At 56.9% G+C, this 17335-nt stretch overlaps 2 protein-coding genes across 10 annotated transcripts; one reads left to right on the top strand and one right to left on the bottom strand.

The window, feature by feature from the left end:
- The first annotated feature begins 6877 nt into the window (after positions 1-6877).
- Positions 6878-7895, top strand: IFITM5 (interferon induced transmembrane protein 5). The gene is made up of 2 exons (XM_081063330.1): positions 6878-7138; positions 7650-7895. Exons 1-2 carry the CDS (start codon positions 6947-6949, stop codon positions 7860-7862), a joined length of 405 nt encoding a protein of 134 aa, XP_080919456.1. The 5' UTR covers positions 6878-6946; the 3' UTR covers positions 7863-7895.
- A 2042-nt stretch (positions 7896-9937) lies between these two features.
- PGGHG (protein-glucosylgalactosylhydroxylysine glucosidase) lies at positions 9938-16355 on the bottom strand. Of its 9 annotated transcripts, none has more exons than XR_013994141.1 (15): positions 16219-16355; positions 15421-15704; positions 14946-15156; positions 14437-14872; positions 13560-13679; positions 13035-13166; positions 12704-12815; positions 12355-12427; positions 12133-12269; positions 11862-11995; positions 11664-11759; positions 11350-11447; positions 11062-11273; positions 10730-10990; positions 9938-10492 (listed from the first exon to the last, which is right to left on the bottom strand). XR_013994141.1 is itself a non-coding variant. In XM_081061974.1 (15 exons), the coding sequence occupies exons 2-15, from the start codon at positions 15677-15679 to the stop codon at positions 10893-10895; spliced, it is 1971 nt and encodes a 656-aa protein (XP_080918100.1). In that variant the 5' UTR covers positions 15680-15704; positions 16219-16355; the 3' UTR covers positions 9938-10892. The 9 variants fall into 9 exon arrangements, 5 of the variants coding, with proteins under 5 accessions (XP_080918100.1, XP_080918097.1, XP_080918099.1 ...); XM_081061974.1 differs by having other exon boundaries at positions 9938-10990; positions 14437-14621; positions 14769-14872; XR_013994142.1 differs by having other exon boundaries at positions 9938-10990; positions 11062-11229.
- Between the last annotated feature and the right edge of the window lie 980 nt (positions 16356-17335).

The raw sequence follows: 17335 nt of genomic DNA, 5'->3' as shown, positions 1-17335 counted from the left end.
TCACCAGAACATTTAAAGACATGTTGAGGAAGGAGGCTACAAGCCAATTCACGTCCACACACATCAGAAGGAGGCTGCAGACGCCCAAAGACAGAGGGGATATGTACACAGACCTGTGATCTGGTGGTCATCACGTTCCTCCCTGGAAGTTGGGGGAGTGGAGGGCAGAGGTAGGCCTGCCCAGTCCCTGTCTGGAGGCTCTCTCAGTCCTAGCGGGAGGGACAGGGTGGCTGCACTGATACTTAAGCTGTGGGAGCAGAGGAGGACAGTGTGGGAGTGATGGGGTCATTCAGGGAGATACAGGGGTCCCCACTCCATGTCTGCCCTGCCCCCAGGTCCCTCTTCCCACCAGCAGGGAAAAGAACTGGCAGTTGCAAAATTACATGCAAACCACATGCAAATCACATGTAAACTACATGCAGCCTGGAAGGAACAGACTTGCAACCACATGTGAAACACATGCAGATGTCATGCAAACCACATGCAAACGTCATGTAAACCACCTACACACTATATGCAGACTATATGAAATCACATGCAAAACATGCAAGTCACTTATAAATTACATGAAAACCACATACAAACTACATGCAAACTGCATGCAAACCCAATGACAGGACATACAAATCATCACTAACACACATTCATATCTTTGAGATGGAGGCATTTGGATAAAATCCAATTAGCATACCTCAAATGGATCTGAAGGGAGTGAAATGCCTCTGAGACACATGGAGTGGTTGTCCAGGGTTATATTTGGGGCAGCCAGCACCTCTGCTCTACACTTTATGGGCCAGAGTGGGAGAAGGTTCCTAGGAACACTCCATGAAATCATCTTGGCCCAATGTGTAAGCTCATGCACGTGCTGAAGCAGAGGCAGCTGAGCCCCTGCAGGTGAGACTGGTTTCCCATGGGGTCTAAGCCACAGCTGTTTTGGTTAAAGGTCCCCCTTTTGTTGCCACGTCTTCTTTTCTGCTTCTGTAGCTGTCTTTGGGAACTGTAAAAGAGTGTCTTTTATTGATTTAGCAGGGAGCAAAGAATATTCTCGGGTCTGGACAATTTGATTGCTTAGTGCTTCCTGTCTAGCAGCAGCAGCAGCAGCTGAATGATTTCCTTTTGCTTCCATGGTGGTAGCTTTAGAATATTCTGGAATTTTGATAATTGCCAATTGTTTCGTTTGCTGTATAGCACCTAATAACTCCGCAACCTGTTTCCCATTCTTTATGGGCTGCCCTGAGAAGTCAGAAAGCCTCGCCGCTTCCACAGTTGTGAGCTGCCCCAAAGGCATAACGACTCTCTGAATATTGACTATTTGATCTTTGGCCGATTGACAAGCTCGAGTCCGAGCAATTAACTCGGCTTGCTGGGCAGATCTTATTTTAGGTAAGTAAGAACTTTTAATTATGTCCACCATGGAGATTACTGCATATCCAGCTCGATAATTTCTACATTTGTCTTCAAGGTAAGATCCATCTGCAAACCAATGTCAGCATCTGCAACAGGTGTTTCCTGTAAACAAGAACGTGGTCAGTGAGTAAAACGCAGTCATGGGCGTCTTCATTCTGGAAAGAGCACAGTAAAGCTGCTGTGTTAAGACAGTTACGTTGAGCTAACATGATATTAGGGGAGGAAAGCAGGAGTACTTCATAAGAAGCCAGTCAGCTGACTGAGTAATGCTGAGTATGGTGAGAGTTCAGCAAATATTTAACAGAATGAGGAACATAAATGGTTAAAGGAGCACCCACGACTATCTCTTCTGTTGGTTTGCACAACATGGCTGTAGCAGAGATGGTGGTCATGCAGGGAGGGGGCCCTTTGGCTACTGAGTCCAACTGCTGACTGTAATATCCTGTAGGTCTACGATGGGCTCCATGTTTCTGAGTTAGAACTTCCAAAGCATTTCCTTCGTTTTCATGTATGAAAAGGATAAGTAGGGTGTCCCAGAGCGGGAGCTCTCGATAACGTTTCCTTTAGAGCTTCTTCAGCTTTTCCTTCTAAGTTCCCTTTGATTAGATCAGGTCAATCTGATTCTAGTAAGACATACAGAGGCTGGGCCATTAATGAAAACTTTGGACCCCAGTTGTGACAGTGTCCAGTTAACCCTACAAATCCTCTAAATTGCTTCCTAGTTCTTGGAAGGGAAAGGATATTATTCCTCTGAGTCTTTCAGGGTTAATTATTAGCCCATCTTTAGACATGAGATGGCCAAGGTATTTTACTTGGGCAAACAGAATTGAAGTTTGTCCTTTGCGACCTCATGTCCTTTTAGAGCTAACTGTTGTAATAGGTAAACTTTACCCTTTTGGGAGTCTGCTCATGTCCTAGAGCCGGGGTGTTCAAACTGTGGCCCGCGGGCCAACTGCGGCCCGCGATCCATTTTTTATTGGCCCGCAGCAAATTCCAAAAATATATCTAGTTTACTTAAATAAACCAGGTGAGGCAATACGTACTTCACCTCGAGTGAGTGGCCCGGCTGTTTGTGTCTTTTACCGCATATGGCCCTTGGTGAAAAACGTGGAAAAAAGTTTGGACACCTCTGTCCTAGAGCATAAAAGTAAACCATCCACATATTGGATTAGAGTGGAATCTCTGGGAAAATCAACATCATTCAAATCAGCTTTTAGTATCTTGAGAGAAATAGATGGGACTCTTTGTATACCCTGGGGGCATCACATTCAAAGTAAACTGGTGACCTTCCCAGGTGAAGGCAAAGAGATATTGACTGTCCTTTTCTACAGGAACACTGAAAAAGGCACTACATAAATCCATCACTGAAAAATACTGGCAGTCCACAGGAATGGCTGATAGCAGGGTGTGTGAGTTTGCAACCATGGGGGATGTCTGAGAATGACTATTTTATGTACACCTCTGAGATCCTGTGCAAATCTCCATCCTTTTCCATTTGGCTTCTTTACTGGAAGGATAGGAGAATTACAGGGCCTCGAACATGGAATTATAAGCTCCTTTTTAAAGTAATCTTGTATAATGGGCTTAATTCCAGCTAATGTGTCAGGTCTTAAAATATTGGTGAATATTAGGTTGAGGCAAAGTGGAGAGACAGAGTCCCAGAGAGCAGTTTCCAGGCTCTCGGCCTCACGTGGAAAGGTGCTGGCTTGGTTATCAGATGGCCATCAGCTGTAATAAGTTAGCCATTAGCCACTAATATAACTGTCATGGCTACACTGGCAAGCGCGGATTGTGGCTAGCAAGTGGGGTTAGCAAGTGGAGCTGGCAGATTGCGGATCGTATGGACCCTGCTGTCTGTGTCTCCAACCCAGCTGCCAGAGAGAATATAGTGGTATGAACCCTCTATCCATGGCTCTGTTGGTGTTCCTTTTCGGCCTCACCATACTCTGTGTCCACCCACCGAGAGGGGGACCAGAGACCCTGCATGACACAAAGTATTGTCGATAGCTATTTTGATAGGAGTGGCTGACTGGAAAGGGCCCAGAGCTCCACAGAACATCCTGCAGCAAAGGTTCAGTCTCAAGATTAGTTTCCTCTTGTGGAGGTTCCTTTAAAATCATGATTTTCTCCATTGGTTCAGCGTCTGATTCATTTAGTTCTAAATACATTTCACCCTCTGAGAAAAGCGTATGTGGGTCTCACGGATTTTAAGAAAGTCTCACCGGATTAGGTGAACTGGGTCAAATTTGATGAGCAAAAATATATGTTTCTCTGTGAACAGGTTTTGGTTTAAAAACAGACATTGGTTGAGCAGCTGTCCCTACCATCTGTACAGAAGCTTTACTCCGAGGGAGAGGTGACTTAGTAGGGTTTAGAACAAAGTAGCCCCTGTATCTCCCAGGGCCTTAGTAGTTTCCCTTTGGGGAGGTCTGAATTCATTGCTGGAGCTGTGCATTCATAATTTTAGTAGCTTTATCCTTTTGTTCCTTTTGAATAATTTAAAACAATTGATCAGCCAGAGTAATTAGCTTATCAGCATGTGTGGTCAGCCAGTTTAATTCATGTTGTTTAATCAGTTACAAGCTCCTCGTCTAATTCTTCCAGAAATGCCAAATTGAGCATTGGCTCATTTTGATGCTGCTGAAAACTATCTGGAGACAAACCTGAAAATTGTTTGGAAGATTTTTGTTTTTAATGTTCAAAGAAAGAATGGTTTCATTAGCTATTAATCTACAGTGGTGGATTTTTTAATTTTAAGTATTGGGGAATATTGGCGAACAGTGCGTTTTTCCAGGATGTCAAGTTGTTGTTTTTTCAGTCTAGTTGTGGAGCGCACAGCTCACTGACCCATGTGGGACTCAAACCGGCGACCTTGGTGTTTTGAACATTGCGTTTTAACCACTGAGCCAACTGGCCTCCCACTAGTGGCTCAGCTCCAAGCTCAAGCCGTGTTTTCAATCTAGTTATAAAGGGTGCAATTCACCTGCCCATGTGGGAATCGAACCGGCAACTTATTGTTAAGAGCTCGCGCTCCAACCGAGCCATTCGTCTTCCCTGGATTTTTGTTCAGTCTGGTTTCTGGGGGAAAATCTCAGGGATAGCTTGGTGAAGCCAATAGACTAATTAAATTCCCTGCATTTTTGCTGGTCTGTTTCTCTGTTTTAAAAAATCCCCTCTAGGAATTTTCCAGCAGAACTTACTTAGCCATTCTGCTGTTGTGCTCTCAGAAACCAATAGATGAATTAATTGGAACAGGTCAGAATAGCCAGGGTTGTATATTCTAACAATCAAATAAAATTCCTTTGTGAACTCAACAGGGTTTTGGAGAGGATCAGGGAAGTCTTTAGTTAGAGTCCTTAATTCTGCTACAGTCTTAGGAGAGTAAATTATTGCTGGCTTCCCTTGTCCTGAGATTGGCTTTTCTCTAAAGGGAGCTGCCAGAATTTCTCATTCATCCAGCCAATCCTGGTCTGGCTTTCTATTCCTAGTTTCCCCTAAGTCAATAGGGGCTGGTGTTGGACAGGAGAGAATGGGAGGAGGAAAAAGGTAGCGACAGTCTGGAAAAGGGAGCTCAGAAAGGAGTGGGGCGGTTGGAAAACGGGGGGGAAGCGGGATTCTGGCATTGAGCAGTTTCGGAAGCCTCCCTTAGTTCAGAGACTGTCTCTAAAATGTTCTTATTAACTTCCCTATGAGAAGAAAGTGCATTGGAGCTCCCTTTAGAAGCTTCTATGTTCCAGTGATAGTACTGTTCCATTCATCCAGTTTGATCTCACACCTGCTTTTTCCAATTGAGCACATGCACAAAATTAATTTAGAGGTACCAAAAGAGCGCTGTTCTGGGTATTTTAAGCTGATATCACTTTTAGTTAAAGCTCCCATTTCTGCAGATACTTGCAAGTTGAAGCTCCATGTGCGTTGTACATAAAGCTGGCCAGAGATGAAAGGGAGGCTGGCTGTCATGAGCTCGGAGGCCTCAGAGGCATGATTTCCCATGTTAATTTTAATTTTTCTTTTGAGCCAATTTGAAAAAGCCAAAATTAAATGCAGCTACCTTCATTTAGCTGTTCAGCTAAAATGAAGTCAGGAACCACTGTAGGTTAAGTGAAGACTCACCTGCTCTCAGCCTGAGCCACTGGATGGCTGGAGCCACTATTGTCTGTGCTGGGGCCACAGGCCAAGGAGATGCACTGAACTGAACATTTGTGTCCCTAGAATCCTTTGTTGAAATCCTAATGCCCAATGTGATGGTTTCAGGAGGTGGGAGCTTTGGGAGTTGAGGCCATGAGGGTGGAGCCCCCATGATGGGGTGTGCCCTTGTGAAAGAGACACCAGAGAGCCCCTTGCCTGTCCCCCACGTAGGACACAGTGAAAGCTGGCCAGCCGTCTACAACCAAGAAGAGCATTTCACTAGAACCACTTCACGCTGCTGTTCTCATCTTGGAGTTCCAGCCTCCAGAACTGCGAGAAATAAATATCTGTTGTTTCCGAGTCCCCCAGTCCGTGCTCTTTTGTCATAACAGCCCTGATTGACTAAGATGGGGGACAGGGGAGGACTGTGGGCCCTTGGTTGTTGAGAGTCTGGGGCCCTTCCACGCAAAGGGGGGGTCATTGGCCATTGAGGCTGCTGGGCCCTCCAGAGGGAGAGGAGACCAGGACAGAGCCTCCCCAGACATCTGGGGGCTGGGGAGGGCAGGAGTAAGCTGCCTGACTGCGAGGGTGGCGGGCAGGCCCCACATGGGACCCTGCAGAGCTCCTGTAGCCCTGACAGCAGAGCTCCCCTTACAGCTGGTCCTGGGGGCCTCCCCTCCATGACCCCCAGCATGACACACCTTTGGCTTTCCCTCTTTCCCTATGTGTTGCCTGTCCTTTCCCACCCTGCTGTGGCCTGTCCCCTCCCACTAGCTGGCAGCAGGGACTTCTGTACTCCCAAAGCCTGGCCCTGGTGGCCAGGTGACATGGGCAGGGCCTGGGCTTTGGGTCCTTGGGCTGGAGGGGCTGTGGGTTCAGCAGTCCTGGTCCTGAGAGGGGCCCAGTTAAAGCCTGGGGCCCAGCCCATCCTGTAAACTGAGGCACCACTGCATCCAGCAGGGCCCTGAGGCGGCACCACCACCGAGTCCCGGCCCAGGGGAGGGGGCTCTGGTAAGCGGTACTGCAGCCACTGCCCACCCCCGCCAGCAGCTTTTGATGGGGGTGTCAGGGAACAGGGTGTGCAGACTGGGCTCTGGAGGGCGGTATGCTCCCATCGGCCTGCCCCCTCCTAGCAGCTTTGCACGGTGGGTTCCCTGGGGCGGGTCGGAGGGAGGGAGGGGGCTCTGGCCAACGGGATGGTCTGGTGGCGGTTCTGGGGGGCGGGGCTGCAGCCCTCCGCCCCGCAACCTCGCAGGGCCCCGCGGTGAGGGCTGAGGGCGGGCGGGGCCCGCTGGGCTCGGGCTGTAATTTGTCGTTATATTTAGCGGGCCGCTCCGGGCCGGCGGGTATAAGCGGCCCCGGCGCCCACCTCGGAACGGGAAGCAGCGAGGAGGCGACGGCGCTGGAACCCATGGACACCGCGTACCCCCGCGAGGACCCCCGGCCCCCGACGCCCCGCGCGGCCGACGGTGTCGCCCACACGGCCCTCACGCTGGGGGCGCCGAGACCCCCGCCTCGAGACCACCTGATCTGGTCGGTGTTCAGCACCCTGTACCTGAACCTGTGCTGCCTGGGCTTCCTGGCGCTGGCCTACTCCATCAAGGTGGGCGGCGGGTGCCCCCGGGGGGCTGCTTGGCCGGGGGCGCCGGGCCGGGCTGGGGAGCTGTGCACCTGGGCTGGGGGGCGCTTCTCCCCCGAAGGGCAGAGTCCACGGAACGATCCCAAGGGGGTGTCTTCCATCAAAAGGGGTTTTAACAGGCTGGGGTTCCTCTGAACAAAGGCCCGCTGGCTTCAGCTTCTGTGCTGGGTGTCTCAGCACCCCAGCCGTCCTCCGACCTACCAAGGGTCCTTGGAGGCCTGGAATGGCTACTGGGTCCATAGCTGGAGTGGGAGGAGGCAGGGGCCCCTTCCAGCCACACCGTATGACAACACCCCAAACCCGTGTCCAGTTGGGGGCAGTGAAGGGAATGGGTAGAGCCCAGGACGATGTCCCCTCAGGCCACATCCCTCCATCCAGATTTTGGGTTCTGGCCCTAGTGGCTGCCTCGGGTGGGAAGACAGGACCCCCAGACCCCCAAGTGCATGTGGAGACCCCACCCTGCCACTGTCTGCAGGCCCGAGACCAGAAGGTGGCTGGAGACCTGGAGGAGGCACGGCGCTTAGGCTCCAAGGCCAAATGCTACAACATCCTGGCCACCATGTGGGCGCTGGTGCCACCTTTGCTGCTGCTGGCGCTGGTGGTGACCGGTGCCCTCCACCTGTCCCGGCTGGCCAGGGACTCTGCTGCCTTCTTCAGTACCAAGTTCGATGACTCGGACTATGATTGACAGGCTGTGCCCTGTCCCTGCCCTGACCCAGAGCCCCGACCTCAGGACACCAAGGCCTGGGGCGTTGCCACCAACCTCCCTGAACCCCAGCTCTGCCTTAGGGCCTGATGCCCACCCCCAGCCTGGGTACCTAATGCTGACCCCAAGGATCCCCATTTTGGACCCCAGGGGCCTCATCCTAACTTTGATGGTCCCTGGTCCCCTTCCTCTCCACTTACCAGGCTCTGCTTAGGTTCCACAATTAAAAGTGCCTGGTTCCAGAAGGTGCCTCCTGGACCTTATTCCTGGCTGGGTGGGGAGGGTGCCTTCCTGAGGGGACATCCGCAGCCAAATCCCCGACTGACCACAGCATCAACGGTGGCGTTCTGTTCCCCTTGGCCACATTCCTACTGTCCCCAGGCGCTGGGTGGAGGTGCCTGAGTATTTCAGAGTCAAGTTTGGGAACTCAGGCTTTGATCCCTGCCGCGCACACTGTGGTTTAGCGGCCTGCCTTCCAGAATGTGTGTGGTGTCCCATTCCACGTGTGCCCCTCTCCAAGTCTGCGTGCAAGGTGGGTGGTCGTCCCTGGCCTGAGGTCTCGCCCTCGTCCTGCATGGTCCTGTCTGTCGTCAGGCAAGCGCTGACTTTCTCTGGGTTATGCTGTTGATCCTCATGACCCCTGCATCCCAACTGAGAAATCTGTGGTGGGACAGTAGGGCTGGGCCCAGACTCAGGCTCAGTCATGCCATCCTCTGTACCCACATACATCACACACACGTGGACGTACCCGACACTCCACCCACCCACATGGCTGTGCAGAGGTGAGGACGTTTTCTGAGCCTCCCTGGTGCCTGACGCTCATCCTTGTGTTATTTCACCTCTTTGGATGCCCCAGAACCAGCAGTTTGGCAAAGACAGGGGTTGCTAAACACATGCATACACCCTGTGTGGCTGGGAGTGAGGTCCCCTGGGCCTTGCTGTGGCCGGCCAATGACAGGGCAGGCTAATTGCAGGGGCCTTAACCGCAGGGCGGCTCAGGGTTTTGAGCACCCCACCCTAGGTCCCTTCCTTCCCCAGGGAGCCCCCTTTGCCTGCACACTCTGCCTGGTCTGGGGGTGGAGATCTCTGTTTAACTGCTATACTTAGAACCCTCAAAGGACTCCCCCCACACACACAGCCAACAGCACCCCAGCCCCACACTGAGCAGCGCTATGAGACAACCCCTGGAGGCAGAGGTGTGTGCTGGCCCATGCTGCACCTGGTCCTACATTGGACCAAGGACAAGGAGTGTGCCAGTGCTTGGACCAGGATGGTGACAACGTGCCAACTCTGTGCTCCAGGTTTGGCCCAAGAAGAGACCAACCCATGCCAGATATACAGGCTGGGGCGGCGTCAGCCTGTGTGGCTGGGTACATGTCCCCAAGCACGGGATGATGGTCTGCCGGCCAAGTGACGACTGTGCAGCCAGCTGGGCCACGTGGGGAGGGCAGTGTGCAGACAAGCCAGGTGGGGGGGAAGGTCACCAGCAGCTCTGCCTGCCCCACGCTGTCTCCTGGGCAGGCTGAGGGATCCCGTCAAGCTCGGGCAATTGGTTACCATGGGTCCCTAACCAGCCATGCCAGCACACGCGCCCTGCCAGTCCCCAGAAGGTCACCCTACTATGTGCACAGGTGGCCACACACACACACATACTCTGCATGTGCTGCCAATACCAGGCTACCTGTCCTGTGGGCACAGGGCCACCTACAACCCCACCTGGCTCCAGGGCTATCCAGGTAAGTTACACTGGGACAGTCCCCTGCTGCGTGGTCTGTTTTAGCGGACTTGCCTGGGCCTTTGCTGCACGGCTAGCAGAGGAGCCTACGGGCACCTGAGCCGTCCTCAGGGAGCCAGCATGGACACGGACGTATGTGGGGCTGCACCTGGCCACGCTTCCTGGAGGCTACACTCTGCAGCAACCATGCAGGGACCTGGGATCCCCGACGCCTCCCCGCACTCGCCCTTCTCCCTCATGAGGCTTCGTCTGCCTGGTGGCTGGTTTGCAGAGAACTGGGTCTAACTGTCCACCGAGAACAAAGGACAACAGTTTGCCAGAGTCCATGGGGGTGCAAGAATTGCTGACATTGGGACCCACCGACTCGCTCCGGTGAGCAGTTCCTGGCCTCAGGTGTGCTCCCTAAGGCCCAGCACTCACGTCAGCTCCTCACAGCACCTACTTTAATTCCTCAGGCAGATGGTGCAGCAGACACAGCCCCCACCAAGATTTTGGCAGCAAGTGCCATCTCCCCTCATTCACAGGAAACCCAAGGACCCAAGTTTGACGTGTTAATGGAGGGGCTGAGACCCCAGGAGGAGAGCTGGGTAGAGCCTCCAGCCAAGGGCAGCCCGTGGAGGGCAGGTGGGCCCAGGGCTGTGGCCTTGAGCCCATGCACACCTAGCCCTGGGCCTTATGGCCAATCAGAGAGAAGATAGTCTTCTGTGGCACCCCACTCTGGCTGAGGAGAGGCATGTGATGGGGCTGTCCAACCTGACAGAAGTGTCCCAGAGGCCAGAGGGACCAAGAACTGAGATGCTCACCAAGTCTCCGCGACAACCCAAGAGAAACTGGACGCACCCTTGACTGACCCTCAGTATCAGGACGTAGAGTTCTCCTGTGGTGAGGCGGCAACTGAGTGCTGAGCAGTTCTGGCCGAGTCGTCCCCGGTCATTGTCCCCCCCCCGCCCCCAGGCACCTTCCACACCCAGGCTGAGCTGTCTGCTACTCCCCAACCCTCCCTGCTGCATTCTGGGGATGACAGGCACAGATATGGCAGGTGTGGGACGCCGTGGGGCTCTATGCAGGAAAGGCTCTCAACCTTGAACTTCAGGCCAAAGAACCCAGACCTTGCCTGGAACCCATGAGCCTGGCTGCCAGGTGACAGCAAGTGCCTGAGGGGCAGGCCTGGGCCATCTCTGAAGCCAGCCGTGCTGGTGAGGCGCTCAGTGGGGCTGCAGGGCCCAAGGGTGGCCCACAGGGTGTCCTATGGGTTCAAGGGCAGCTGTCCAGTGGCGTCAACAGGAAGTTCTTGGAGAACAACTTGCTGCCTCTGCTTCCTGTGGGAGTGACCTTTGTATCCGGCCAGCTGAGCGAGGAAAGGAGACTTTGTGTCCTGCAAGAAGAGGGGACACCCTGGGGGTCACAGGCCCTAGAAAGCTGGGTGGGTCTAGGGGAGCTACCTACCTGGGGGAAGAGGGAGTCGAGCTTGTGATGGCCACAGCTCGACCTCCAGTGGGGGGGCCCAGGGACCAGCACGGTCCCTGATTTCGATCGTCACGGAGTCTTCACAGAAGGAGAAATCAAGCGTGTTCCCCTGGTAGGAGATGCCAGAGATGCACACGCCAGAGACCCCTGCTGGACACATGGGGTCAAAGGGCACACCAGCTCTGGTGATCCTGGGGGGAGGGGGAAGTTCTGTAAGGAGGGCAGGAGGGGCAGGTGATGCCCTCTGCTGCCCCCCACCGCACTCACCTGAATCCTGTAAACCCGAAGAGCACGGCCTGTAGGAAGCCCCCCATGCCTGTCAGGAAGTTCACGGCACCAGACCTGTCGGCATTCTCCGTCCATACCTGCAGGGGTAAGGCAGTCAGTACTGGGACCCCCAGGACACAGGCCCTCCTGAGGCCACTGCCCCTGTTCCCAGAAGGGCCCAAGGTCAAGTAAGAATTGCCACAGCTGTGACCCCGCTGTAACCCTCCAAGCTGAGCTCCCACTCCCGCCACCCAGGGGCCCAAGCGGGAGGCAGGCATGGTCAGGGTGTGGGCTGAGGCTGGGGCGAGGCTGGCCTTGAAGGGCTCAGTGATGTTGGCAAAGCTCTTTTCCAGGAGGCCCCACGCTCGCCTGGGGTCCTTCAGCTCCATCCAGCCCACAGCAAACATGCTCTAGGGTCAGAAGTCAGAGGACACGCTGGGGTGAGGTCCACTGCGTGTGGAGGGAGGACCCGAGGCCCTGAGGACCACACCCCCACATCCCAGTCTCCTCACCCAGGTCATGGCGGGGCCCTGAGGGGATGTCACAGCCTCGTAAATCTCCAGGTTCTTCCTGCGAACATGAGGACTCAGGGAGAAGGGGACAGGGTACCCCAGGAGCACAACATCCGCCTGCTTCACCTCCTCTCCTGCGAGGGGAAGGGGGGCAGGTGCTGCTGATGCGGGAAGACGGGGGGATTCCATGCCGGGACGGGGATGTCCAGGGTGGACACAGGGTTCTGAGGGAGGGGAGAGCGGTCCTCGAAGGGGCTCTGAGTCCACTCACCAGGCTCATAGCCATCAAACTCAGGGTGGAAGTTGTGCTCCAGGTCGAAGGGCACCTTGATCTTATCAGCCACCACCAGCCACTGCTCGGGGACAGGATGACCCAGGTCCTGGGCCAGGGCAACTGCAAAGCGCAGGCTACGGGCAGAGGGGGTGGTGGGGGCTGCAGCCTCAGTGCTGCTGACTGGCTCGCTGCAGGGTGGGGTGGGGTCTCAGATCTGACCTGTTCTGGACCAGGACATTGGTGTACACGGAGTTGTTGACCCCTGAATGGTATTCGTCGGGGGGCATGACTCCTGGGCACATAGGGCAAGACGGTGCTCAGTGCAGGGTCTCAGGGACCTGCCCCTATCCCGGCAGCCAGCGTGGGGCTGACAACATTGGGCGACAGAAATCACACGACAAACTGAGGAGCATTCACCTTTCCCCACAACTCGTGACCACCTGCCCTCCCCCAATGACAGTTCACTTCTCCCCTCCCCTAAGACCATCCCCGCTCCTCCAATGACCACCCCCCTCCCCCATAGTCAACCCCCTTCCCCATGACTATCCACTCCTCCCCATGCCCTCACCCCTCAGGTGGTACTTCTCCTCTCCAGGGCTCCACTCTACACGACTACACCAAAACTCAGCCACGGCATGGACCACATCCCAGCCACCAGCCTCTTGGAAGAGCTGCAGGTCCTGGGGGAACAGGAAAGAGTAGGACAGAAGCCATAGCACCCGAGTCTAGTTCCCACTGCTCTCCACATTTCTTGCCAATGCCCACCCTTCCATGTGCCCAGAAGTGATTGCTCCAAGGTGCTTCACAGAACCATCCGGCTCCAGACAGGAAGTCCCTGCCGTGTGGGGGCTGTGGCCATACCAGCGCGGACACACCTGGTGGGCACAGTGACATCTCACCTGGGTGCTGTGGTAGTACAGCTGGAAGGCCAGCACCACGGCCCCATTGATGTGGATCTCCTGGGTCCCATAAATGTCCTCAGGGCAGACCTCCAGGCCGGAACCGGCGCTCTCCCAGGCAAACTTGGCTCCCTGAGGGTTGGGGGATGGAGCAGAACTGATTCTGTTCTGGTGTGTGGGAGCCCACACACTTCCCATACTCTTAGCCTTCAGCCAGAGGGCAGGGGTGGTGCATGAACCCCTCGGGCTCCCTTTTGGGGGCCTGCTGGCTCTGAGTGCCACCGTGTGTCCCCAGCATGGGCGAGGGAGCCTCTGCCCACTCCATTGTGTGCTGCCCTGGCACAGGGCAGTGAGGGGACTCCAGCTGGGTCCCATCCAGGCTATTGTTCCCATCTGTGGCTGCGGAGCCTGTTAAGAGTCCAGGACGCCCCAGCACCACAGAGGGGCTTAGGGGGAGAGGTGTAGGCCTAGTAGGAGTCTGGGGACATCAAGCCCTTCAAGGGACCCTGCTCAGGACCCCCTTACCTGGTAGCCCAGGTTCCGGGCATTGTCCAGGGCCCCAGCCAGAGTCCGGATGCGGTACTCTAGGAGAGCCCTGGCGGCCTCTGGGTGAAACATCAGGACATTCGGGAACATCCAGAGATCCTGCGAACCAGGGAAGGTGCCTGGCTGGGCACTCTCACGCCCATCTCCCCACCTGCCGTCCTCGCACCCTGGCAGGGCCTCACAGCCAGCACGGATCCTTGCTGCCCACCTGGCTGTCCTGGGCCCTGCCCGCCTGTCCACCACACATCCCCATCTCCAGCTCAGACCCTCCTTGGGTCTGGTCCCAGGCCCAGTCCTTCACCTCCCCAGCAGGCATCTGGATCTGGCCAGGGGCTCAGGCCAGAACCTAGGTGTGGGCAGCCTGACCTAGAGTGGTGAGTCAGCCTCCTTGAGCCCAACCTGTAAAATGGGCCACAGCACCAGCTTTCCTGGACCTCTCCCGGCCCAGCAATCACCAAGTCCCCGCTTCTCCTGGCTCCCACTCTTGTCCGAGGCCTCACCCTCCTCCACAGACAAGGGTCCTTCCAGAACACACATCTGTCTGTGTCACTCCCCAATTAAAAACACTCCAGGGCTCCTGCAGCCCCCTCTACAACTGCTCTTCCTGCCTTGGTGAGCGCCTCCCCCCAGCCTTGGACAGGTACCATGCACCCTCCTAGCTCTGGCCCTTTTGTACTTTCTGGTTCCCTTGCCTGAATCACTTTTCCATCGAACTCCTACCCATCCTTTGGCTGAGACGCAACCTCCTCCAGGAAGCCTTCCCTTTTACCATGGCCCCTATGCTTCCCCATCTACAGTCCCCACGCCTGTGCTTCCCAACCTGTGGCAGATGCATGTTGGGCTGGATGGTACACACCTGATCCCAGAAAACATGGCCCCAGTAGCATTCTTCACGACTCCCGTTGGAGAGGCCCCCAGGGCTGAGGCCGTGGCAGATGTACCCTGGGATCCTGGGCTGGGGCAGGGCGCTGAGCAGGTAGTAGAGGGCACCACGCAGAGCCTGGCGCAGAGCCAGGGGCCCCACCACGTCCAGGCCACAACCTGCCCAGAGTTGGGCCCAGGCCTGGGCATGGGCAGTGTACAGAGTGCCCTCGGCCTGCAGCCGCAGGGCCTCGGCGAGGCAGGCCTGGGCCTCAGCCTGGCTGCCGCCCACCACGGCCAGGAATTCCCAGGTCCTGTCCTCCTCACCTTCGCCAAGGGTCAAGGCTGGGGGCACTGGTGTCCACAGCATGTGCAACTCCTGCTGTGCCCCCCCAGGCTGCTCAGGGGTGAGCGTGTGGCCGTACAGGTACCTGTAAGAGCACGGCCTGCCTCAGCGACAGGCTCCCTCCTAGGCCACCCGGCTGGCCCCCATCCTCTCCTCACCGGGCTCCCTGGAAGTCAGGCCCCAGGTGCAGGTCCAAATCTGGGCTTTCTGGGGAGAAGGCTGCCCGCAGCAACACCGTGATGGGCCCGCCCCCCGCAGCCAGGCGGCTGAGGGACACACTGACAGCCAGGACATGAGGCAGCGTGCGGTGGGCATAGATGCACTGGGCCGCCCGGAAGCTGGAGTCCTCCAGGGTGTGCAGGAAGGAACCTGGGGAGAGGGCACCTCACCTGTACGTTCCACTCAGGGCCGCCCAGAACAGTTACGAAGCTGCTGGCTTTTCTGGGTTGGGAGTGAGGTGGACCCACCCTCTGAGCCCCAGTGCCCTGTCCAGGAAGCTACAGCTGTACAGGGGACCCCAAGCTCCTGCCAACCCTGGACACCTGCCTTCTGGGACCTCCTTTTCTGTGAGTGGGGCATTCTGAGTCGGAGGGACAATGGCTTGGGGGGAGGGGCAGGACAGACAGTGGCTACCTGTGTTTGTGTCCAGGGTAAAGGTCTTGGTCAGCTGCTCTCCTGTTCCTGCAGGGGCCTCCAGCTGGATGTTGAGGGGACTGGGCAGAACGGCCCGATGCGTGTCCCCCCCGGCACCGTTGTATACACCGCTTACATGCAGTGTATCACAATACACACGTGTGCCCAAGTATGCGTTGGTCATGGTGGCCCAGAGCCGGGGGTCACTGGGCAGAGAGTGGGCAGTGAATATGGTGGGGTCCTCATTGGCATCCGCCATGGAAAGTGTTGCTCAACTGAGTGGCCTGGAAAATGGCTGGGGTCAGGGCACCCTCCCCCACACTTCCCGCGGTCGTCTGACTCTGTTAACCTCAAAGCCCCACCTGGGAACTTGGCTGACGCCCCCAACTGATGATGGGAGAAGTGTGGGCTCACCTGGGCAGTCCTGGTTTCCCAGAGCCCCCACTTTCCAGCCGCCACGGAAACGCCCTTTACCCTCAGAGATGCTCACCCCCCTAATATGGACCTCCAGGGACTCAGCTGAGTCCCCAAACTCCCAGCTGAGGACCTCAGCCCTAACCCTTCCCGCTCTCTTCAAGCCGCACCCCCACGAACCCCAACCTGCTGGTGGGAAGAGAGGAGGCCTCAGGCTGGGGGCATTTCTCCGCCCCGTGGCCGCGCTGGGGCGGGTGGGGTGCGAGGAGCGGGGTTCCGGGTGGGGGGGGGCGGTGGAGCTGAGAGGCCGGAGGCGGGCGGGGCAGACGCCGGAGCCCTGGCAGGAGGCGGGCGGGGAGGGGGGACCCCGTCTCTGGGACTCACCGCAGCCGCGCGGCGTCCCTCGGCTCCGGCCCGGTCGGCGCTGCAAGCGCAGGCGGACGGACAGGCAGCCAGCGGCCGGCTCGTAGGCCGAAGGCCCGCGGTGCCCGCCCCCGACGGCCCGCAGCGGGCGAGACGGCGGGCCCCGCCCCGGGGGTTCCGGCCGCGGGGCGGGGCCGCTCCGGCTCGGGGCCGCGCGGGCGGCTCTGGCTGCAGCCCCTGCCACCCCCGCCCTCGGGAGGCTGTGCGGTCCGTCTGCGGCCCTGGAGTGGCTGGTGCGGGTGGGATTCGCGGGGACCTGCGTGAGGTTCACAGCGCCAACTCTGACCTCAAAGACGTCTCCCAGGGTGGATCTGAGAGGGGCAGGGGCCTTTGGCTTGCGGTCTCTGCTTCCTGTCGCCTCTTAGGAGAGGTGACAGCTGACGCTGGCCGTCCTCCTCCGGGAGAGGAGGCCTTCCCTTTGCTCCGCCCCCCCCGCTTCTGGCTCTCCCCAGCCCCTTCTGCTCAGCCTCCATGTCCCCACTGCCCATCTGGACTCTCCCTCTCCGCCCTGGGCCTGTTTTGTCCTCGTCTCTCACGCCCTGGGCTGACCTACGTGACGCCAGTGTCTGACCACTCGGCCTAGCCAGAGACGCTCAGATCCAACACGCGCCCTTAAACGTGCTCTTCCTGCGGCCTCCCCCAGCATAGGTGATGGCAACTCCACTGGTCCAGATGCTCAGGTCACCTGTGTCCCCACACCCACATCCATCCGCGAGTCCTGTTGGTCCCACCTTCCGGGGCCTGCCAGCTCTCACCGTCCCCACTGCAACCTCTTGAGTAACGCAGACCCAGCTCCCTGCTTCTGCTCTGCCCTGCAGCACAGAGTGCTTAAGTCAGACCACGCCTCTGCTCAGGAGCCTGCCTCGGTGCGCGCCTCACCCGGAGGACACGCCCACTATCCCTACCCCGCCCTAGCCCCTCCCCACTCCACTGCCCTCAGTCTGTCTTCCTTGCTGCTCCTGTGACATCCATCCCGAGACAGCGAGCTCCCTATTGTGGGCTGAATGGTTCTGTCCCCCAAACCCACCCATTGAAATCTAATCCCCAGTGTGATGGTATTTGAAGGGGGGGCCTTCCA

This window comes from Rhinolophus hipposideros (genome assembly GCF_964194185.1).
Source record: "Rhinolophus hipposideros genome assembly, chromosome: 10".
Taxonomy (NCBI): domain Eukaryota; kingdom Metazoa; phylum Chordata; class Mammalia; order Chiroptera; family Rhinolophidae; genus Rhinolophus; species Rhinolophus hipposideros.
Note: the sequence above shows the minus strand (reverse complement) of the source record. Positions and strands in the feature narration are given on the sequence as shown.